Source organism: Azolla caroliniana, unplaced genomic scaffold, assembly GCF_043228905.1.
Source record: "Azolla caroliniana isolate FFs.n. ecotype wild unplaced genomic scaffold, voAzoCaro1.0.p SCAF_15, whole genome shotgun sequence".
In the NCBI taxonomy this organism is placed as follows: Eukaryota; Viridiplantae; Streptophyta; class Polypodiopsida; order Salviniales; family Salviniaceae; genus Azolla; species Azolla caroliniana.
In genome coordinates, this window is record NW_028230450.1 from 8,513,266 (window position 1) to 8,538,803 (window position 25,538).

Sequence of the window (25,538 nt, forward strand, 5' to 3'; positions counted from 1 at the left end):
TTTATACTACATACTATGCCCTAAAGTTTAAATCCTATTCTTAACTCTAAACATACTTGGATGGGAGAGGAGAGGAGCTTCGTGTTGCGCTAATATGCAAAAATATGGTAAGAGAAGATGTGCACTTTGTAGAATGTTTGCCCCTTTGTAAGCAAAAAAAAAGTAAACAAGCAAAAATATATGGTATGAAAACAAATGTTTGAACAGACAAATGCATATCTTATGTACTAAGCATCAATTTATGATTATTTTCTTCTATAATCCTTGCCATTTCTTGTTTCAAAGCTTGAGATTGCATATTTTCATGTGCTTCTTTCCCTAGAACTACCCCAATATGCTCATGTTGTTTTGCTAGTTCAACCACAAGTGATTCAAGAAACGTCAAAAGCACAGATTTCCACAAAAAGCTCAACCAAGTTCTCTTCTACATCTTCTCTTACCATTGATACATCAATGGATCAAGAGTAAAAGCTCAACTCAATATTCACACTAGTGGCACGCATTTGAAAATGGCTACCATTTATTGATCCATTCATTTTAGCTTCTTTGCATCTTTGAGGTCAGTCTTAAGTTGCCCAATGGTAGATTCCATATCTAAAACTTGTAGACCCAACTCTCTTGAGCTTGTTGGCATTCCTAAGCTCAGAATAGAGATAGTCCACTTCCAAACCTTGCTATGCTATCTTCAGATCAATTTAACACTTGAATAGTTGGAAAATTGCCCATACACTAAACCCATTCATTTAGAATGAATGTAGTGAAAACATTGCTTTAATTATCACCAATGACAAGACTGATGTGGTTCATAAACCTACCCACCATGCCAATGAAATTATCAACATTACGGTGAGTGCTAACCAACATCCAACAAAACTATCAAGAGAAGTTTGTGCACCAATAGAACAATTCATTACTGGGGTAGAAGTTCTATGGACATTTAGAGGCTCCTCGTGCCCTTCTATCCTGGAGAAGATCCATTACTAGTTTCAATACATTTGCCAAATAAGAGGGTTTCTAAGACCACACAAGTAATTTGATGATATTAAGAAGATGTGACACTTTTTGAGGATGTATGGTCAATAGTAAATAATAATTTAAATACGAGATAGCGAATAAGCAAATTATACTCAACCCTAAATGCTAACACAAATAAACCTTGATTCCTTAACCTTATTTCCTAAGCACCATTGAGTAAGAACAAATCAACATTAATCATATCCAACCATATTCTGAAAATTTTACATACTATATTAAGCAACTAGTAAAGAAAATGGAACAATATAAAATTTTGATTGAAAATTTCCAAGAATAAGCTCCCCATTTGTAGCATATTTGTTCACTTAATGTTGTTTGAATTTCCTTGTTTGCTTCCTTTGTGATGTAGCTAATTGTATTGAAACAATCAACATTGGGTATCAACTACATTAATTTACAAAGACTAATTGATAAATCAATCTGGTTTCATACCATCATCTAAATCAATGTTATCAAAATGACGTTAAATATTGATTTATTGATAAATTATTGTTGACTAACCTGCTAAGCAAATTTACATCCCATCATTAACATCATCTTGTATCACATCTAAGAATGGGAATCTTAGGAGAGGTTCTTAGAATTTAGAGCATATAAGCTTCACATGCATTTGCAATCTCAACGGTCAATAGATACATCCTTTCCTAGTTTTTGGGTTCGAGAAGCAAATGAGCTTGATGTGATTAGGCATTCTATTATACCAGAACACTCGGCCGGAGGTAATTCGACATCCATCTTCGTGGAAATGACTGCATGTGGAGATCGTACATTTCCTCGTGTTTGGCATGCGACCATGGTCTTACAATGTTCGGCCTCATCTTCACGGATGTTTACAAACACATCATACAAGTTGTCTGGATAATCATATGAAATTTATATAGTTTAGGGGGATTTTACCATCGAAGTGTGTAAGGTCAAAAGAGAAGAGATCAAGGTCAAATTACCAACTTTTGGCCTTCGCGACTCGGGGACACGATTTGTCTGGAATTCGTCTGGCAAAAGAAAAGGGGAAGGAATAATCTTTTTTAAGCACTTAAGCTCTCTTCTTGTATGTGGTTGATCATAAATAAGAAGTGGTGAATAACACGCATATATTATCAATTAATGGCCTGGTAGAATAGGAAAATAAGAAACTCACCAAACATATAGAGATCACCCTCGGTATAATATTTTACGGCAACCTCAGGGGCAGGGAGTTTTATGAGTTCATCTAGAAAAAAACCACGAACTGGTTTATAAGATAAAAAAATTGCCAAAAAGGATGCATGCTTATAAATGAGCTCTGAATTATAACATTCATATTGATATTTATACAGTTAAACCCACCACCATGTTTCTTGATAAATTTATCATATGTACAAAAAGCATGCCTTTCCACACATTCGGAGAGATGATCTGTAAAGCAGACGCAACATCTGTAAGAATCTCATATACTTCTCTCTTTCAACATAAGCCTATTTACTAGCCTTAGTATATGATATAATAAAGATATGTAAACCGATAGCATCAGAGATGATCTTACTAACATGCCATCCTCGGACTGACCATATACATTGATGCTGTTAGGAAAAAGTATGCAACGGCGATGTGTTGAGCAAGGAACCGATCAAACCATCTCTCATCTCCTCCCAAAGCCTGGAGTAATAATTTTGATAAAAACTTACAATGTGTTCCTTTAAGAGAAAATTCAATCTACACAACATAAATAGATATTTGGGATAACAGAACCTCCATAATGAGTAGATGATGAAGCTCATTCCAACTTTCTGCGAAATGGACTTTCAAGTAATCAGCCCGACGCCACCACCCAAAACTCTCGTACATATGCAATACTGATAAGAAAGCTAATAATAAACAGGTAAAAAGTATAAATGTTTTGTGCCACTCTACAAAGATAGCTCCCTTCAAATAAAAAGAAAATTCTCATTTACAAAAGAAACATCTGTATGCAAGTGTTTGTAATGAATGTTGTTACCAAAATATGGTACTCTTGCAATGGTCTCCAAGACATAAAATCGTGAGTAGTGCTGATCCGCATATAAAGCATCGAGGAAAAGAATGACAGTATCCTACATATAAACCACAAACTCCATATAAATATCCTCATCCCAAATTTATGTCTTTTAAAAAGAGCTTATATTAACTGTAAAACAAATCCACTCAGAACGAGCACCACCGTTGCCTGGCATTTTCAGATGTTAAGAACCTTGAAATAATTATTTTAGGGCCATCATCAAACATAGAAAATCAAAACCCAAATATATGAGCCTTACGTACATATATTTAGCTTTTAGTGTTGCAACTACAACCATAATATCAAACTTGAAAACATTGGCTCTTCTCCCAAATACACCATAAGCTGATGTTGGAGTCTTTGGAGGGTGGCCGCTCCTGAACTGCACTTTCTTTCATCTTTATTATCTCTCCTCTACATTCTCTCTACAGTGAAAGCCAATGTCACTAAGGAAATGCAAACATGGGCAGACATGGCCAAAGATGCCAAAGCTCAGGCTGAGCACGCCCAAAACGAATTTAAAGCAAATGCTCCTTGGATAGAGGTAGTGAAAAAGCAAAAAGGAACATCCATGGATAGGACGGCAATGATGATTGCTACATTAGAAGAAGAAGCCAAGAGGAAAGCTCGTGCGTTGCATATACGAGTGGTTGGTTGGGCCGAAAAAGGAAGTCCACAAGAAGATGCCAAGAATCTCGGAACAAAGATTGGAGCATCAGATATTCCTTTTGCTTCGGCGTGGGGGGTGGGAAGAGATGACTCTAGAGCTAAAGCACTTATCATCCACTTCATGGATATTGACAAGAAAAAAGCTTTCTGCTCTAAAAGAAAGGCACTCAAGGGTGAAAAAATATACTTAGATGACGATCTCACTCCGGCCCAAGTGGCACACCGCAAAGAAAACATGCCACGACTGCTTGATGCAAGAAAGGAAGGAGAATGGGTCGTATATAGAGATGGCAAGGTTATTATTACAACGAAGAGAACCCCATGACAATATATAGCCTATGAGACCCTACGCATGACCATATGGAATTGCAACTGCTCTCTACGGACAGATGTCGGATATTTTGAAGATACATTGAAAAACACAGATATTGCTATGTATACAAAGACTCACCAATGCATGGCTAGCAAACTCCCCGAGGTACAAGGATATAGATGGGAGTCAATATGTCGCCCCCAACCTCGGACACCAGGAAGTACTAGAGGTTCAGGAGGAGTGGTTGCGCTATACAAAAACGAGTTCCATAATAGAGTGCATGTTGTCCATAAGGATGTAGATGCACTCTACATGTGGATACGAATCAAAAGAGGGGATCTCAGGGAGTTATATATTGCAATTTGCTACTTTCCACTTAAAGGTTTGCACCTCTAGGTGAATCACCATATCTACCTCTATATGATGATATCATCAGATTTGCTGCTATGGGGGACATTATACTATTAGGAGATTTTAATGCACGAACCAAGGATGAACAAACAACTATGTTTAACACCAACGAGGCTGTTTATAGAGAAGTTATGGCAGAAGAGGTTGGTCTAAAGCGACAAGCTCAAGATATGAGTGCTATAACTGAATATGGAAAACACTTTCTAGCCTTGGGAAGTGCGCATGGATTTGTGATATATAATGGCTTGTCACAATGGCCTGGATCAGATGCTTTGACATGTTGGAACCCAAAAAGAGGTGCAAGCACAGTCAATTATCTAATGGGATCTCTATCTCTTATACCTGAAATAAAAGAGTTCACTATATCGGGTAGACCTATTGGCATGGCAGCAAATCATGCATATCTACGCTTCGAGGTAAAGGATGGATGCACATAGGATGTATATGCTAAGGAGAGTGGGCTGGCTAAGTATCTATTTACTCGCGAGACAATTGATGTGTATAGTTGTGGTGTATACAATGGCATGCTAGATTTAGATCCTTTCGCACCCCTTGAAGAACTTACCCAAGGACTATCAAAATCATTGCATAAAGCAGCCACGAATGCCTTTCCTCACACAATGGCCAACCCCCCCCAAACTTGGTAGAGTAATACAAATTAGTTGGTATGATGAGGAATGTCGTGCCCAAGGAGATGCTTGCAGCTTGATGTAACTCGGGGCATTTATACACACAACCAAGCAAAAGCAACCTTTCAACGTCTCGTAAGGAAGAAGAAGAGATTTTATTTGGCTAAATTTGAAGATCATTTGTATCGCTTGTTCCTAGGACAAGAGAGTAAAACAGCATGGAAAATGTTTAATGAGAGGCAACCTACCACACAACTGACCTCACCTCAGGTGTAGCATGAATATGCAAAGGTTCTATATGATATCTTGGGGCAACCTCCTCTTCCCCACCTAGATGGCTCATGCCCACATGAATCAACCCTTTTTACTCCACAAAATGTAAGAAATGCCATTGATCGGCTACAATTTGGGAAGGCCCAAGATCGTGATGGATTGGTGGGTGAGCACTTTATCTATGCGCATGACACCTTGCTCCCATTGCTAGCACACATCTTTAATAGAGACATGTGTGAAGGTTTCCCTACTAGATGGTCTCAGCATACCATTGTGCTAATCGTTAAGAGTGGAGACCCAATGATGCCAAGCAACTATAGGACAATCATGATTGGCCATTACTTGGCTAAACCATATGGCTCGATTCTAGAATCAGAATTGAGTATATGGGCAGAGCGGGATGGCTGCCATTCAGTTAGACAGGCAGGCTTTCGGAAGGGGTTCACAAGTTTGGATCACATATTGACCCTCCGGGCCCTTATTGAGGAGGATAGAGCCCATAATAAGAGGATTTATTGCTGGTTGGTGGATTTCCGAAAAGCCTTTGACACTGTGCCACGTGCTCGGCTTATGCAACGGCTAGAAGCCCTTGCTGTTCCTACATATATGCAATGGGGAATCTATGCACTCTATGAATTTGTGTCAGCAAAAGTTCGGTCTCCCAAGGGCCTGTCAAAGGCAGTGGCTAGCACAATTGGAGTGAAGCAAGGATGCCCACTATCCCCTACTCTCTTCGGTCTTTATATAGATGAGGTATCACATTAAATAGAGAGATTCGGGGGTTCCGGAGCACGCCTAGCAAGTATAGCTATACAAATATTACTATATGCTGATGACATTGTGCTGATTTCTGACTCTCCGAAGGGACTACAAAGACATCTAAATGCCTTAAAACTATTTTGTACGGACAAAGGTTTGTCAATCAACATGGACAAAACTAAAGTGATGGTGTTTAACACCACTCAAGCATGGGTAACAAGATCAGAACCAAAATTCCTCTTGGGAGAAGAAAAGGTGGAATACACACGCTCCTACACATACCTATAAGTAACATTTACAGGACCTAGGTTCTCCTTACAGGAGGTTGCTTGTGCCCAACTTTCTCGTGGATATGCAGCCCTTGGTGCTCTCAAGAGACAATGTGCACATTTGCAATTCCAAGAGCCAGGAACTAAGTTGTGGTTATTTGATACACTTGTCACACCAACTCTTCTCTATGGAGTAGAAACATGGGGACCGAGTCTTAACAAGGCAAATCATTAGAAAAATTTAGAGAGACCTTTAGTGTCAATAATTTCTTGCATAATAAGGAGCAAAGCATCGGTGCCCCATGATATAATCCGGGCAGAGATGGGAGCAGCACCTATAATCACCGAGGCACTGTTCCGATCAGTGACATTTATCCAACATCTTTGGGAGCTCCCTAAACGAAGGTACCCAGGGTTGGCACTTAGGTATGCTGAAATGCAGCAATGGTTCGAGTCACATGGCATGAGTATAAATGCACTACTGCCGTTCCAATATAGCTTGGCCTGTCCCCATCTAAATATGACCAAAGTGGAAAAGAACAAAGTGATCCGAACTGATATTATTAACTTGGAAAGCAAGATAACACGGATCAGTCCCAAAATACCACTTGGTACAAAGATGGCCCACTATAAGACACACTTCTTACATACATCGGAAGATGGATTCATTATCAAGCCACCTTACATGGACATAGATCTATCCTATGCGCTGCGTAGTGTGATAGGCCAGCTGCGAACTTCATCACATCAGCTATAGATTGAGGTAGGCAGATAGATATACACGACTACTTCTAGAAGAGAGAATTTGCCAATTGTGTCATCAAGGAGTGGAATCTAAAGAACACTATGTTTGTCATTGTAGTGTCTTTTATGAAATCAGAGAGAGACACCATTGCCTCTTTAAACAAGGCTTTGGCCCACTACGCAATGTAATGGAATATGAGGACCATCGATGCCTAGGACTTTTCTTGCTAGAGTTCAAGAGACATCGGGAAAAGTTGTTGAAGAATACAACCACACAAGCTCATCCACAAAGAACAATCACAACCTTCTTTAGCCCCATCACTCCTAATGCTACAAGTCCATCATGGGATACAAAAATGGGCCCCAGACCAGGACATAACAAAGGGGTTACAATTGATCGAGCAATATCAATTTTCCGTGCACGTAGGCCCGGCCCTACCCCCATGAACCACGACCTCGACACCCTTGTCATCAACAGATAAAAGCCATTAACTTCCGCCATCGTAGGTGCCTCCCTCTCTTCAGAGACATTTACATTCTAGATCGACCTATGCTAGAGATCTTTTGAAGACAAAAGCTACAATATATCTAACTTGAGAATCTCACATGTGCCAAAAACCAGATTCCCTCATTTCTTCTCTTTTCATCTTATTTACTTTTATATTTACTATGTAATATTTATTTTATTTTGATTTGTTCTCAAAGACAAGAAAACACTCAAGATGTAATCTCTTATTTGGTCTTTGGCCTCTTAAAAGACGTTAATATATCTTTCTTTCTTCTTTCTATCTACAATATATCTTTCTTTCTTTTTCATTCTCTTCCTATATTATTCTCTCTAGAATCTGCAACTCTTTAAAATTCCAATTCTCCAAGATTATTCCCTCTTATTCCTCATTTTTTGTACCTGTTTAGTATTACAAGAGGCACTTAACTTCCATACAACCATTTCAACCACATTTCCCAACTTTTTACAAATAGGATATACCAGCCTCTTTTGCAAGAGCTTGATTTTGCTACTTGCAAACAGGCTCTGCTCTTTGGCTGTGTCTCTACTTTTTGCAACTATTTTGCTACTGCTGTCTAACAGCCTTCTCACAGCTTTGCTGTGTCTATTTTTTCTTACAGCTGTTCCGCTGCTACTATTAACAGCTTTTTTCACATGGTATCAGAGCTGTGAGGTCTCCATAGCCTCAGCCTGATTTTTTGCCAAAGAGCACACAAGCCTATCTTCTTTTATTCCACCCTCCCACCCTTAAAAGCAGTTTTCTTTTCTTTGCAACCTCCCTCCCAACACTAAAGAGGAGGTTGTCTTAGTAGCCACCCTCCCAACCTATAGAAGAGGTTTTTTTTTTCCCCCATCTGAGCTTTAGCTAGCGTTAAGGGAGGAGTAGAAAGACCCTAAGCATCTACATACAGCTGTTGAAAACAGTCCACATGTAGCTCAAGAGGAGGATATCAATGGCCTCACATGCCACCATTGTTTCATCAACCATTCCCCAACTCCCCAAAGAGTGCCTTGGATGGGAGCAATTACTTCGATTGGAAACTGCAGATAGAGACCTTGCTACAGTACCATCCTGAATGGAATGTAGTCTATGGTAGTGAGAACAAACCACAGGTAACTTCATCTTCTTCAACCACATCAGTTGTTGATTCATTTAAAGCTGAGATTGAAGGTTGACTAGATAAGGATTCTAGTGCTCATGCTTTCCTCATGTTTAATATTAAACTGAACATTGCCCATCTATTTCAAGATGCAAATGAAGAGACAGCCAACAAACTATGGGCAGCCACCAAAAACAGCTAGTTTCCTTGGGAAGCAAGTCAACCAAAGTTGAGTTTGTGCATCATCTAATGATCGAGTTTCCTGCATCATTCTCAGCCTTTTGTAGCACAATTTCTCTTCTTCCCAACACTCCTGATATGAGTACATTCCTGGGCATGCTTCAAGACAGGGCCACAAGGAAGAAAAGTGCTCAAACTTCTAATGAAACACTTCTCCATGCCAAAAGTAAAGGAAAGTGAAAGTACAATGGCAACTCCAACAACAAATCCAATCTAAGACCAACAAACAACCTAGCCTACAAGGAGCCAACTTGACATTATTGTGGCTACAAAGGTCACATTCAGCCCAACTGTCGGAAAAAGAAAAGGGACAATGCCAAGCAGTCTTATTCTTCTACTGAAAATAAACCTACAACAAAATCAAACTTGGCCCACTAAACCAAAGAAACCATTTTCCTTGGCATTGAAGAACATTCTTCACATTTGGTTGGACCAACTACCTCAACCATTGATGGGTGGCTAGTGGATAGTGGCACTACTGCACAAATGACTTATAAAAAAACTATTTTGCATGATGTCAAACCCAGCTCCTCCCAAATCTCCATACGAGATGCCTCAAGCATGGAGAGGCTTTCCCTCATCAAGCCACTCACTATGCAACATCCATCTTGGAGTTAGTGTACATTTGTGGTCCAATGAAAACCACTACTCTTGGTGGCGAACACTACTTCATGCTTATCATTAACAATTTCTTACGTAAGGTTCGGGTTTATTTGCTAGCAGAAAAAGCTCCAGCCTTCACCAAATTTCAAGAATTGGTATCTCTTTTGGAGAACGAAACATCAAAGAAAGTTCAAAAGATCAGGTTCAACAATGGTGGAGAGTTTATCTCACAAGCTTTCCACTGATTTTGCTCTTAAAGAGGCATTGCTTAACAATTTTCTGCACCCAATATTCCTCAACAACACAGCAATCTACATCATCAACTGCTGCCCAGCTAAAGCAGTTGCTGCAATGACCCCCTGTAGAAGCATTTACAAGTGTGTAACCCTCAATTTCTCATTTTTTGTGATGCAAATGTTCAGAATTCAAATGATAAAAGGACAAATTTTGAGCCCAAAACCAAGAAATACAAGTTCGTTGGATACAGCACACAATCCAGAATGTTGCTCATTTTTATATCGTGAAGTGATTGCTTCACAACACTCACCCCCTCTAAACTTGCGCACTTGTGCAACTTCACTCCTTTTTTACCTTCAACCACACCTCTAATCTATAAATCATTTATTACACTATTGGTATCGACAATCACTATAGTAGGGTCACTAGTTCATGCTACACACATCTCCTTTACTTTTTCTAACCTCAAGTATTTGATTGTTGCTCAAGCCTCAAGCCACATGTGATATTCTCAAGTTAGATATATTGTAGCTTTTGTCTTCGAAAGATCTCTAGCATAGGTCGATCCAGAATGGAAATGTCTCCGAAGCAAGGGAAGCACCTACGATGGCGGGAGATAATGGCTTTTATCTGTCGATGACAAGGGTGTCGAGATCGTGGTCCATGGGGCCAGGGCCTACGTGCACGGAAAATTGCCATCGCCCGATCCATTATAACCCCTTTGTTATATCATGGTCGGGAGCCCATTTGTGTATCCCGTGATTGACTTGTAGCATTAGTAAGAGTGATGAGGCTAAAGACAGTTGTGATTGTTCTTTGTGGATGAGCTTGTGTGGCTATATTCTTCAACAACTTCTCCCGATGTCTCTTGAGCTCTAGCAAGAAAAGTCCTAGGCATCATTGGTCCTCATATTCCATTACCTTGCGTAGTGGGCCAAAGCCTTGTTTAAAGAGGCAATGGTATCTCCCTCTGATTTCATAAAAGACATTACAATGACAAAAATAGTGTTCTTCAGATTCCACTCCTTGATGACACAATTGGCAAATTCTCTCTCTAGAGGTAGTCATGTATATCTACCTACCTCAATCTGTAACTGATGTGATGATGTTCGCAGTTGGCCAATCACACTACGCAACGCATAGGATACATGTATGTCCATATAAAGTGGCTTGATGATGAATCCATCCTCCAATGTGTGTAAGAAGTGTGTCTTATAGTGGGCCATCTTTGTACCAAGTGGTATTTTGGGGATGATCCATGTTATCTTGTTTTCCAAGTTAATAATATCAGTTCGGATCACTCTATTCTTTTCCACTTTGGTCATGTTTAAATGGGGACAATCCAAGCTATATTGGAACAGCAGTAGTGCATTTATACTCATGCCATGTGACTCGAACCATTGCTGCATTTCAGCATACCAACAATGAATGTCTCCACTTTCAGCCAATTGTCTTGATGTCATAAGTGCCAACCCTGGGTACCTTCATTTAGGGAGCTCCCAAAGATGTTGGATAAATGTCACTGATCGGAACAGTGCCTCGGTGATTATAGGTGCTGCTCCCATCTCTGCCCGGATTATATCATGGGGCACCGATGCTTTGCTCCTTATTATGCAAGAAATTATTGACACTAAAGGTCTCTCTAAATTTTTCTAATGATTTGCCTTGTTAAGACTCGGTCCCCATGTTTCTACTCCATAGAGAAGAGTTGGTGTGACAAGTGTATCAAATAACCACAACTTAGTTCCTGGCTCTTGGAACTGCAAATGTGCACATTGTCTCTTGAGAGCACCAAGGGCTGCATATCCACGAGAAAGTCGGGCACAAGTAGCCTCCTGTAAGGAGAACCTAGGCCTTGTAAATGTTATTCCTAGGTATGTGTGTTGGAGGGTGGCAGCTCTAGACCTGCACTCTCTTTCATCTTTATTATCTTTGTTCTATATTCTCTTTCTTCCTAGATTCTTCGCCCTCTAGAATCTGCAACTCTTTAAATGCCTTCTCTCTCTAGAATCTACAACACTTTAAATGCATTCTTTCTCTTCCATCTTTCCAAAGATATTCCTAGTTTATTGTACCTGTTTGGTAGTACAAGAGCCTCTTACTACCAAATAACCATTCTTAATTTTGTATAAATAAGCTATACCAGCCTCTTTTGTAACGAGATTATTTTCTGCTGCTACTTAAAAACAGTGTCTACTCTTTGCAACCATTTTTTCTATTGCTGTATAACAACCTTCTCACAGCTTGGCTGTGTCTATTTTGTTCTAACAACTGTTCTGCTGCAGCTATTAACAGCTTTTCTCATAATGTGTAAGAGCGTGTGTATTCCACCTTTTCCTCTCCCAAGAAGAATTCGGGTTCTGACCTTGTTACCCATGCTTGAGTGGTGTTAAACACCATCACTTTAGTTTTATCCATGTTGATTGGCAAACCTTTGTCCGTACAAAATAGTTTTAAGGCATTTAGATGTCTTTGTAGTACCTTCGGATAGTCAGAAATAAGCACAATATCATCAGCATATAGTAATATTTGTATAGCTATACCTGCTAGGCATGCTCCTGAACCCCTGAATCTCTCTATGTAATGTGATACCTCATCTATATAGAGACCGAAGAGAGTGGGTGGTAGTAGGCATCCTTGCTTCACTCCGATTGTGCTAGCCACCGCCTCCGACAAACCCTTGGAAGACCGCACTTTTCCTAACACGGATTCATAGCGTGCATAGATTCCCCATTGCATATCTGTAGGAACACCAAGGGCTTCTAGCCGTTGCATAAGCCGAGCACGTGGCACAGTGTCAAAGGCTTTTCGGAAATCCATCAACCAGCAATAAATCCTCTTATTATGGGCTCTATCCTCCTCAATAAGGGCCCGGAGGGTCAATATGTGATCCAAACTTGTGAACCCCTTCCGAAAGCCTGCCTGTCTAACTAAATGGCAGCCATCCCGCTCTGCCCATATACTCAATTCTGATTCTAGAATCGAGCCATATGGTTTAGCCAAGTAATGGCCAATCATGATTGTCCTATAGTTGCTTGGCATCATTGGGTATCCACTCTTGACGATTAGCACAATGGTATGTTGAGTCCATCTAGTAGGGAAACCTTCACACATGTCTCTATTAAAGATGTGTGCTAGCAATGGGAGCAAGGTGTCATGCGCATAGATAAAGTGCTCACCCACCAATCCATCACGATCTTGGGCCTTCCCAAATTGTAGCCGATCAATGGCATTTCTTACATTTTGTGGAGTAAAAAGGGTTGATTCATGTGGGCATGAGCCATCTAGGTGGGGAAGAGGAGGTTGCCCCAAGATATCATATAGAACCTTTGCATATTCATGCTACACCTGAGGTGAGGTCAGTTGTGTGGTAGGTTGCCTCTCATTAAACATTTTCCATGCTGTTTTACTCTCTTGTCCTAGGAACAAGCGATACAAATGATCTTCAAATTTAGCCAAATAAAATCTCTTCTTCTTCCTTACGAGACATTGGAAGGTTGCTCTTGCTTGGTTGTGTGTATAAATGCCCCGAGTTACATCAAGCTGCAAGCATCTCCTTGTATCACGACATTCCTCATTATACCAACTAATTTGTATTACTCTACCAAGTTTGGGGGGGTTGGCCATTGTGTGAGGAAAGGCATTCGTGGCTGCTTTATGCAATGATTTTGATAGTCCTTGGGTAAGTTCTTCAAGGGGTGCGAAAGGATCTAAATCTAGCATGCCATTGTATACACCACAACTATACACATCAATTGTCTCGCGAGTAAATAGATACTTAGCCAGCCCACTCTCCTTAGCATATACATCCTATGTGCATCCATCCTTTACCTCGAAGCATAGATATGCATGATATGTTGCCAAGCCAATAGGTCTACCCGATATAGTGAACTCTTTTATTTCAAGTATAAGAGATGGAGATCTCATTAGATAATTGACTGTGCTTGCGCCACCTTTTGGGTTCCAACATGTCAAAGCATCTGATCCAGGCCATTGTGACAAGCCATTATATATCACAAATCCATGCGCACTTCCCAAGGCTAGAAAGTGTTTTCCATATTCAGTTATAGCACTCATATCTTGAGCTTGTCGCTTTAGACCAACCTCTTCTGCCATAACTTCTCTATAAACAGCCTCGTTGGTGTTAAACATAGTTGTTTGTTCATCCTTGGTTCGTGCTTTAAAATCTCCTATAAGTATTATGTCCCCCATAGTAGCAAATCTGATGATATCATCATATAATGGTAGATATGGTGATTCACCTAGAGGTGCAAACCTTGACTAGGCAGGTAGAAAGTAGCAAATTGCAATATACAGCTCCCTAAGATCCCCTCTTTTGATTCGTATCCACATGTAGCGTGCATCTACATCCTTATGGACAACATGCACTCTATCATGGAGCCCTTTTTTGTATAGCACAACCACTCCTTCCGAACCTCTAGTGCTTCCTGGTGTCCAAGGTTGGGGACGACATATTGACCCCCATCTATATCTTTGTACCTCAGGGAGTTTGCTAGCCATGCATTGGTGGGTCTCTGTATACATAGCAATATCTGTGCTTTTTAAGGTATCTTCAAAATATCTGACATTTGTCCGTAGAGAGCCGTTGCAATTCCATATGGTCATGTGTATGGTCTCATAGGCCATATATCGTCATGCGGTTCTCTTCTCTGTAATAATACGGCCATCAAGCACTCGTGGCATGTTTTCTTTGCGGTGTGCCCCTTGTGCTGGAATGAGATCGTCATCTAAGTATATTTTTTCACCCTTGAGTGCCTTTCTTTTAGAGAGGAAAGCTTTTTTATCCATGAAGCGGATGATAAGGGCTTTAGCTCTAGACTCATCTCTTCCCATCCTCCACGCTGAAGCAAATGGAATATCTTATGCCCCAATCTTTGTTCCGAGATTCTTGGCATCTTCTTATGGGCTTCCTTTTTCAGCCCAACCAACCTCTCAACTTGACCTTTGGCATCTTTGACCATGTCTGCCCATGTTTGCATTTCCTTCGTGACATTGGCTTTCATTGTAGAGATGCATCTTTCCACTACTTGTCCTTTTTCAAAATCCACTTTTATAGCTCCTAACTCAACCTTACTCGAGGATATTTCATCCTTAAGGTATTGTGTCATGTCATCCTTGAGCTCTAATTGTGATTTCTTCAAATGGCTTATTATGTCTTTCTACATCTCTTCTAATAACTCCGATGCTGAACTTCATCAGTATACATCTGGTTCTCCGATGAACATGAAAAGAACACGCATGTCACAATGGCCTCTTCACTCATGCAACTTTGCCTTACTGTGCACTGTTGTGCAATCACAAGAACCCACTACCAATCACAGGAACTGTCAAAGGTCAAGTTGGGGATATTAGACAATGAGACTACCAATGTCTCCCATGAGTCAGGTAGTGTCATTAGCAAGAAAATGGCTTTGAGCTTGTCATCAAAAGGAGCCATTCCTAAGTCTTGCAGCTATGATAAGATACCTGTAAACAAGGACAAGTGTTCAGCTGCACTCTTGGACTCATCCAGTTGAATGCCAATAAGCTTTTGCATTAGGTGTAGTTGCTTAGCAAGCATATTGTTTTCATATGTAGCCTTCAGCTTTGCCCATATTTCAAAAGCAGATACCAACCCTTTGAGATCTACCAAAATCTCATCAGAAATAACCATCTCAATATATATGACAACCTTTTTGTTTAAAATCCACCATGCATCTTCTAACATGTTCTCTAGTTTTTCTGCCTCCAATGACCTGTCACAATCCTTCAAAAAAAGAGTTCCTTGCATTCTCTCCTTCCACAAGTCGAAACTTGTTCCCTCAAATCGTCGAATCTCAAAAAGGTTCTTCACGTCTGAGGAGGATGATGCCATAGCTACATAATAAAGAGGTCTGAACACTTTTTCTTTGCTGTACAGACCTATGCAAAAGTTCTGAAACTCTAAACCTCACTCTAATACCAGTTGTAAGGGTTAGGAATGATGTCAATAGGGCTGAGAAATACCCAGGATTCACCCTAGTATCGGCTCTTTAGATGCAACAGTGGAGCTATGGCAGAAATGATAGAGAAAGAGCAGTAGTTGGAGGAGCTTACCTATGAAGTGAGATCCAAAAGTTTTTAACTTATGTTTTATATGACCCATTTAGGGTTGGCCAAGTTTACACTGGACTTGGCCCAAAAATAACCAAAAAGTGATTAGTGACTTTTGGCCTTTATAAATAGGCCTAGACACATTTACACACTATAAGGGGTCATTTAGGGCCTTTACCCCAACACCATATGCATGTAGTTTTCGTTTTGTGCTTTTAGGCTTTTCTTGACTGGAGCTTTCAATTTTCTCCAGCTTGGCAAAACTCAATTGTAGGTCTTCCATGCCTTTGATTAGTTCATGAATTGATGATTCTACTTCTTTTCCTTTTTCTACTCTCGCTAGAGTTGTCGATTCTTTTGTTGGATGATCTCTCGTAATAAACTTTTTTGAGATTTCTGCATTGTCCTCCATCCACAATTCCCTCCTTCAGAGTATACGACAAACCTTTGGGACGTCAACCAAGTTGGACACAAGTCCCAATCTGCTTTTTCGATCCTCCGGAAGGATCACTAGATCTTTTCTAAATGATTAATCCGCTGTTTGAAGGAACAAATCTACATTCCCAGATTGAAGAAACTCTTGATCCCTCACCGAGAGCTCATTGTACTTCTTTTCAAATTCTTTCAGTAATTTTGATACTGAGAGTACTTTCTCTCCCTTCTCAGTCCACTCAAGAAAGGTCTTCTTTGTGACTAGTACTATTGTCAAGCATATATTCATCTAACAATGCTAGATGAAATCCACTCCAAATGTAGAATCTTTCTTGAAATTCCACGACCTTTACTTGAACAACTAGAGTCAACACTGTTGAATTGTGCCACCATATTTACCCCAGTTGCACCTTTATTGGTCATTTCATTCTCATAGACCACTAGAAATCTTCTGATGTCTTCACCATTGAATTGACCAATATTTTGAATAACCAATTGTATAGCAACTGTCAACTTGCTTTCCAATGGGTTAGCCGCACTTTGTTACTATAACATTCGGCTCATCATGGTTATCATGACGTTGACCATATCCGTATTGGCGCTGTTGTCAACCATTTTTTTTCTATCAAAGACACCTCTCGTAGACACTTCATGTTGCATTCACCAAGTTTTTGTTGTAGAGTTCGTGATCGGTGCATCAAACCGCAAGGTTATGTATAAGGAGAGTTTGTAATGAAAACGGAAAGAAACAAGCAAGGACAAGAGATGGAGGCCATGTGTGATTCAAGAAGCAAAAAGTATATGATAAAAATAAGCTTTATTATATTGAAAATACAAGATTTTACCAAAGATACAATAGTCAATCATAAGGACGACAACAATTCAAACCTCCTACTCCCACTCAAGCAAGATATAAGCCCGCCACCAATTCAGACCTCTCCCTCAACTCCAATTGTTTTCCCTCCCTCTATATACCAGCTTCCACCACTTCCGAAGTGGCTTAAAGCCATCATTTGTGATTCCCATCTCTCCAATGATGAACTTCATTAGTATACAACTGGTTTTCCTACCAAAATGAGAAGAACACGCAGGTCACAACAACCCCTTCACTCGTGCAACTTTGCCTTAATGTGTACTGTTGTGCAGTCACAAGAACCCACTACAACAAACGAAGCTCTTGTTCTTCCGAAGAAGAAAAGCGGCAATGGAAGTTGAACTTAATTCCAATGAGCGGAATAACACATGGGAGCTGGTCCCTCAGCCTCAACATAGGCAAGTCATTAGACTGAAATGGATTTTCAAGACCAAGTACCATGCGGATGGTACTTTCGATAAATGTAAGGCATGCTTTGTTGCAAAAGGCTACTCCCAAGTGGAAGGAGTGGACTATGAGGAAACCTTTGCACCAACCACAAGGTGCACCTCTATTTGATGTGCTCTTGCAATTGTTGCTCACAACAAGCCTATCTCTCAAATGGATTTCAAGTCAACCTTCCTTAATGGTGACTTGAACAACCTCCAAGTTTCAAGATTTAAGAGCGGAAACACATGGTGTACAGGTTACACAAAGCTTTGTATGGCTTAAAGCGAGCTCCCAAAGCTCGTCATGAAAAAATTGATGCATTCTTTCTCTCTCTCTTGGGTTTCAACACTGTTATGCTAACAACAATATCTATGTCTTTTCCCAAGATTTGTTATGGCTACTTTACAAGGTCCCTTGCTTCTAAAGTCGAGCAGCTCCATGTTGACCTCAAAGCCACATTTGAAATGATTGACTTTGGACTTCTCCATTACTTCTTAGGTATGGAGGTCTATCAATCACATGGTGGTATCTTCCTCAGCTAACATTGGTATCTCATGCAACTCCTTGAGACCTATCACATGTCAAATTGCAAGCCACTCTCATTTCCCACGGATCCAAACTCACAGCTATTTCCTGAGGATGATTCTCCCATATTTGAAGGTTAATTGGGGTCTCTTCTTCACGTAACTTACACCAGGCCTAGTTTGTCCTATAATGTGAGTATTCTCAGCCAAATCTTAAGTGCTCCAAGACAAAGTCATTCGCAAGCAGCTATTTCAGTTCTTAAGTATTTGGCCAACACACTCAAATATGGACTCCTAATCGGACGCTAATTGGGCAAGTTATATTGATGATAGACGGTCCACATCTGGCTATTGTTTTGTGTTTGGCTCAAGCTTAATTTCTTGGAAATCAAAGAAGCAAAATTCAGTTTCTACTTCATCAACAAAAGCTTAATATCGAGCCTATTTGGATACTTGTTGTGAGTTTCTTTGGTTAATGCAACTGCTTTGTCATATTCGTGTTTTGCAAGACTCTCCTATTCATGTTTTCACTGACAGCCAAAGTGCCTATGCATTGGCACATAGCTCAGCATTTCATGGTAGAACAAAACATATTGAAGTGCACTATTTTATTAGTGAATTAGTCAATCACAAGTTATCGATTTGTTTAATAAACCGCTTCCAAGGCATGCCATTGATCAACTCCTTAGTCGAATCAATGTTGGACCACCGTTTTGGAGCTGAGAGGAGGTGTTGAAGGGTGGCAACTCCAAAGCCGCACTCTCTTTCATCTTTATTATCCCTTCTCTACATTCTCTCTACAATATATCTTTCTTTCTTCTTCTCTTCCTAGATTCTTCTCTCTCTAGCATCTCCAACTCTTTAAATGCCTTCTTTCTCTTCAACTTCTCTAAGATTATTCCCTCTGATTCCTCATTTATTGTACCTGTTTGGTAGTACAAGAGGCAGTTAACTACCAAACAACCATTTCACCCACATTCCCCAATTTTGTATAAGTACGTTAAACCAGACTCTTTTGTAAGAACTTTATTTTTGCTTCTACCTGAAAACAGGCTGTGTCTCTTCTCTTTGCAACTATTTTCCTACTGCTGTTTCTACTATTTGCAACTATTTTGCTACATTTGTATTTATGCAGAAATATGTCGGTGTGGGCAATATATAGAAATACAAATTGACTGTTGTGAAAGAGTTTCACTCGGATTCGAAATCAGAAATTGAACTTAGACGCAAACAGGAAATAAGAAAGAACACACAATTTACGTGGAAAACCCTGATTTAGGGTAAAACCACGGAACAGAAATTTCACTATGAGAAATGACAGAATACAGTCACAGAACAATGAAACCTGATTTGGTATGAGCATGTACTGAAACCACAATTTCAGTCAAGCTCTTCAAACTCTAGCACGCAGGTGACTATTCCTTCCAAAGCTTCCGAAGCTTCTCTGTCTTTTTCTCTTTTGCTTCACACTTCTTTTCTTCTTACTTAGCTTCTGAGTACGTATACTCTTACACAGCCACTACTGTGCAGAAAACCAGTCGTTCTCAGATTTACCACACACACGCAACTCGTTTTTCTCTCAGATATATATATATGTCTCACACCCTCACATACGCTATGTAGGTTTTCCCCTTTATTCACTATTTCACTCTTAGTGAGTTATCCCACATACAGGCGCACTACCAGGCCTGTTAGCATATATATACTAAGTCATTTTCTTCTTTGAATGTAGAAGACATATGTATATGTATATGTGTGTCTATTCGATTGAATACGAATTTGACTCTCTCACCGAATTCAATCAGCTAACCCCCGATTCGGTTCTTCGCAACCGACTATTCTTTTACTTTCCGAATTTCGACCAAATTTGGTAATTCGGTTTTTCGGCCGATTTCGGTAATTCGACTCCTTTCGGCTTTTCGGCCGATTTCGACCAGTCGACACTCAAGTCGACTTTTCGGCCGACTCCCCCGCAAGGAGGGACGCCTTTACACAACAAACTCCCCCTTCACTCCTGTAGGGGGAGAACCAACCAAGCCAATCTTATTCCGGCATGCAACAAGTTTTTCCATAGGCAAAATTTTTGTGAGCATGTCTGAGCCATTTTCTTCAGTGGGGATCTTAGATAGAACAAACTCATTTTCTTCCACTCTTTCTCTTAACCAATGGTACCTTCTTTGAATGTGCTTTGTACGAGAGTGGTAGGTAGCATTTTTAGCCAGATGGATAGCACTTTGATTGTCACAATGAAGTAAGTACTTGTCTTGCTTCAATCCTAGTTCATTCAAGAACTCTCTCATCCAAATCAGTTCTTTTCCGGCTTCCACTGCAGCCATATACTCAGCCTCGGTGGTAGACAAAGCCACAACCTTTTGCAATCTTGATTGCCATGACACAGCTCCCCCTGAATACGTCATCACATACCCTGATGTGGATCGGCTAGAATCTACATCACCCGACATGTTAGAATCTGTAAAACCTTCTAGCACAGGTTTCCCGGAGCCATATCTAAGACATACATTCGAAGTTCCTTTGAGGTATCTAAGAATCCATTTCACAGCTTCCCAATGCTCCCTTCCAGGATTTCCCATGTATCGACTAACTGTCCCGACAGCAAATGCAATGTCCGGCCTTGTGCAAACCATAGCATACATAAGGCTACCAACCGCAGAGGCATACGGCACTCTTCTCATCTCTGCCTTATCTTTCTCAGATTTCGGACATTGTCCTGAATTTAACTTACAGTCCATTGGCAATGGAGATCCGACCGATTTTGCATCGCACATATTAAACCTTTGCAAAACTTTTGTCACATATTTCTCTTGTGACAGCCATAGCAAGTTTTCAGTCCTGTCCCGGACTATATGCATTCCCAAAATTTGTTTTGCCGGTCCTAAGTCTTTCATGGCAAATGATTTGCTCAATGATTTCTTCAAGCTTGCAATCTTTTTGACATCCTGTCCAACAACCAACATATCATCCACATACAACAACAGAATAAGAAAGTCACCCTCATTATACCTTTTCACAAATACACAATGATCGGCTTGTGTTTTGTGGAATCCATGTTCCAACATGAAGGACTCAAATTTCTTATACCATTGTCGTGGAGCTTGCTTTAAACCATACAAGCTTTTCTTCAACCTACACACGAGATTTTCTTTTCCTTTTACCTCAAAGCCCTCCGGTTGTTGCATATAGATTTCCTCTTCTAGCTCACCATGCAAGAAGGCTGTTTTAACATCTAGTTGTTCGATTTCAAGATTCATACTAGCGGCCATACTCAAGACAGTCCGAATAGAGGTCATTTTTACAACTGGGGCAAAAATCTCATCAAAGCCAACACCCTTTTTCTGTTAGAAACCCTTTACGACGATACGGGCCTTATACCTGGGTGTACTACCATCTTCACCAGTCTTTAATTTGTAGACCCATTTGTTTCTAAGTGCCTTCTTACCATCAGGCAACTCCATCAGCTCATAAGTTAGGTTCTCATGCAAGGAATCCATTTCTTCTTGCATGGCATTATACCATTTCTCCTTGTGTACATCCATAGCAGTGATCGATTTGGGAGACAACTCTGGTCTTTGTTGCTCCCAGTCCTCGATTGTCTTGTCTTCCATGAATATGACATCTCGACTTCTTATCACTTTCTTGTCAAGGAGATCCCACATTCTGTACCCGAACTCGTCTTCCGAGTACCCCAAGAATATACAAGGTTTGGACTTGCTGTCCAGTTTTGACCTCTGATCTTTAGCAACATGTACATAGGCCAAACATCCAAACACCTTTAAGTGTTAATAAGACACATTTCTTCTTGTCCACACTCTTTGTGGTACATCCCCCTTCAAAGGCACTGATGGAGACCTGTTTATGAGATAAACAGCCGTCAACATTGCTTCAGCCCAATATGATTTTGGCAATTTTGCATGTGCCAACATGCTTCTTACCCTTTCCATTATGGTCCGATTCATTCTTTCTGCTAGACCATTTAGCTCAGGTGTCTTCGGCACCGTATACTCAAGTTTGATGCCTTGAGTCTTGCAATACATCTCAAATTGGCCTCTATATTCGCCACCGTTATCTGTCCGGACAGCCTTCAGCTTCTGTCCGGATTCTCTTTCTGCCCTGGCATGAAACTCTTTAAAGACCGACAACACTTGGTCTTTAGACACCAGCACATAAGCCCACACTTTCCTACTGAAGTCATCAATAAATGTGACAAAGTATTGTCCTCCACGATGAGATGGGGCATCAACATAACATACATCGGTGTGAACCAACTCTAAGGCATGCTCTCTCCTCATTGGAGGCCTAGAGTGAAACGCTGTTCTATTTTGCTTTCCAGCCAGGCAATCCACACACTTTTCCAAATGCACTCCTTTCACCTCTGGTAGGAAATCCTTTTCCGCAAGGATATGCATTCCCCTTTCACTCATATGTCCGAGCCTTTTATGCCACAACTCACCATCTGAGCCAGCCACTACATTTGCTTCCTCTCGACACAACTTCCCATGCATTACATATAGTGTGTTCTGTTTTTGGGCTCGAGCCACGATCAGGCTCCCTTTACAGAACTTCCATGAACCATTTTGGAAGCCACCGCTGTACCCTTCATCGTCTAGCCGTCCAGCCGATATCAAGTTCAACCTGACATCCGGAACATGACGTACATCCTTCAACATTAACCTACAACCTGTAGATGTTAGCAAGCACACAGTTCCTATGCCCACAATCTTGCATTCCCCGTCATTTCCCATCTTTACATGACCATAGTCACCCGCTGTGTAGGATGAGAAACATTCTCTTTTGGGAGTTAGGTGAAATGATGCATCGGAATCCACTACCCATGAGCTCTCAGCACTTGCAAGATTCACACTAGCTTGTTCACATATGAACATCTCTTCCTCACTAGTTGCGATGGCTGAGGTATTTTTATCATCGGAGATTTTTCTAGGTTCGATCTCATCAGCCATGCCTTTGTCCTTCCTAAGGTGTCGACAATTCTTTTGGAAGTGACCAGGCTTCCCACAATAAAAACATGTAGGTCTTCCTCTAGATTTCGACCTAAACCTATCCCCATTTTCTGGACTTCTATGTTCTCTTCTACCTCTACTAAATTCTTGGGTCACATTAGCCTCCGATTGAGATAAAGCACTTTTATCCTTTCTTCTTGTCTCTTCATTTAGAATAGTCGTTTTTACTACTTGTAAGGATAAGTTGTCTTCTTTACATGAAGTGCTGAGTGTTACTATTAGGTTTTCCCAACTATCGGGTAGAGTACATAATAATAGTGTGGCCTGCATACAATCATCTAATGGGAACTTTGATGATGCTAATTGATTCACTAGTCCCATAAACGCACTAATGTGCTCTACTATACTCTCCCCGTCTACATACTTCAGTCTCACTATCTTCCTCATCAAGAAGGTCTTATTTAAGGCATTTTTCCTTTCATAGAGAGCGGAAAGCTTATGCCATAGCTCGAAGGCATTTGTGTCACTCGCTACATGTTGTAGGACACTAATGTCTACACATTGTCTTATGGTCGCCACTGCCTTCCTATTTAGGATTCTCCACTCCGAATCTATTACCCCCTTTGGTATATCCTTGTTTTCTATAGGCTCATACAAGTCTTTTACTATTAGGAGATCTTCCATTTTGATCTTCCAATCGGAATAGTTTTGTGAGTTCAAGACAATCATCCCAGGAAAGCCACTCACGCTCCCTTCCATCTAGAACCTATGCTCTGATACCAGTTTGAAAGAGTTTCACTCCGATTCGAAATCAGAAATTGAACTTAGACGCAAACAGGAAATAAGAAAGAACACACAATTTACGTGGAAAACCCTGATTTAGGGTAAAACCACGGAACAGAAATTTCACTATGAGAAATGACAGAATACAGTCACAGAACAATGAAACCTGATTTGGTATGAGCATGTACTGAAACCACGATTTCAGTCAAGCTCTTCAAACTCTAGCACGCAGGTGACTATTCCTTCCGAAGCTTCCGAAGCTTCTCTGTCTTTTTCTCTTTTGCTTCACACTTCTTTTCTTCTTACTTAGCTTCTGAGTACGTATACTCTTACACAGCCACTACTGTGCAGAAAACCAGTCGTTCTCAGATTTACCACACACACGCAACTCGTTTTTCTCTCAGATATATATATATGTCTCACACCCTCACCTACGCTATGTAGGTTTTCCCCTTTATTCACTATTTCACTCTTAGTGAGTTATCCCACATACAGGCGCACTACCAGGCCTGTTAGCATATATATACTAAGTCATTTTCTTCTTTGAATGTAGAAGACATATGTATATGTATATGTGTGTCTATTCGACTGAATACGAATTTGACTCTCTCACCGAATTCGATCAGCTAACCCCCGATTCGGTTCTTCGCAACCGACTATTCTTTTACTTTCCGAATTTCGACCAAATTTGGTAATTCGGTTTTTCGGCCGATTTCGGTAATTCGACTCCTTTCGGCTTTTCGGCCGATTTCGACCAGTCAACACTCAAGTCGACTTTTCGGCCGACTCCCCCGCAAGGAGGGACGCCTTTACACAACATGTTGTACTATGAATTACTCGAAATCATACTGAGGGATTGAATATGAATTAATTAATGGATATACAGATGCAGATAATATGTTAGGTTGTACATATCCGTAGAAACATGCATGAACATATGTGTATACGTATATTTGAATACATCCATACATACATATAAGTAGATAGAGAGAGAATTTTCTCACCGTAAGGAGAACATTGAAACCTTGCTCCGCCTTGATCACCATTCTGTTCCATCCAGATTCTGAAGCAGATCCCTCTGTTTCTCCTTCATTAGTATTCGATCTATCTTCAGCCAGGACAGACTTTACATTCACCCGTTTTCTGCATTATCATTAAAATAAGAAGAAATTCAGGCTGCTAGAAACCTTTCGAAGCATATTAGATTGCAAATTTCCTTCTTACCTGCAACAAAGACGAGGAAGAGGAGCCAGAAAGGTGGGAGCTCTGCGAGACGGGGAAGTAGAGAAGAAGGCGCGTTGAGTAGAAGACGAAATAGAATAGCGATTGATGGGTGGAATGGCTATGCTCCTTAAGTTTGCAGAAAAAGGTATGGTGCTTCCATCCAAAGAAACTGAAGAATTGAAGAACAGGACCATCGCCAAATTTGCGCGAGACAGAAACGTAAGAGTTGTTAGATATTTCTGTACATATCTTCTGTGGAAGAAAAGATCAGCCAAAGCAACAAAAACATGACTTGTATTCTCATTCTCATACAACTCATTTCTTTAGTCCTAAGTTCTAAGTTAACATAAGTGCATGTATGTACTCACGTGCACTTGTGTTTGTGGCCCTCTTTCATCC

The 25,538-nt window shown here is 40.5% G+C and overlaps 2 protein-coding genes and 1 pseudogene across 2 annotated transcripts; 1 reads left to right on the forward strand and 2 right to left on the reverse strand.

Annotated features, from left to right (window-relative positions):
- Positions 1–1,474: 1,474 nt before the first annotated feature.
- Positions 1,475–25,463, reverse strand: LOC147854532 (ubiquinol oxidase 4, chloroplastic/chromoplastic-like). The gene is made up of 9 exons (XM_087331710.1): positions 25,140–25,463; positions 24,920–25,058; positions 3,011–3,104; positions 2,764–2,879; positions 2,562–2,670; positions 2,362–2,430; positions 2,174–2,245; positions 1,980–2,027; positions 1,475–1,889 (listed from the first exon to the last, which is right to left on the reverse strand). The coding sequence occupies exons 1-9, from the start codon at positions 25,331–25,333 to the stop codon at positions 1,654–1,656; spliced, it is 1,077 nt and encodes a 358-aa protein (XP_087187836.1). The 5' UTR covers positions 25,334–25,463; the 3' UTR covers positions 1,475–1,653.
- On the forward strand, positions 4,062–5,116 carry LOC147854533 (uncharacterized). Its single transcript, XM_087331497.1, has 2 exons — positions 4,062–4,395; positions 4,428–5,116. The coding sequence occupies exons 1-2, from the start codon at positions 4,071–4,073 to the stop codon at positions 4,877–4,879; spliced, it is 777 nt and encodes a 258-aa protein (XP_087187623.1). The 5' UTR covers positions 4,062–4,070; the 3' UTR covers positions 4,880–5,116.
- On the reverse strand, positions 10,319–11,920 carry LOC147854534 (uncharacterized; annotated as a pseudogene).
- Positions 25,464–25,538: the final 75 nt, after the last annotated feature.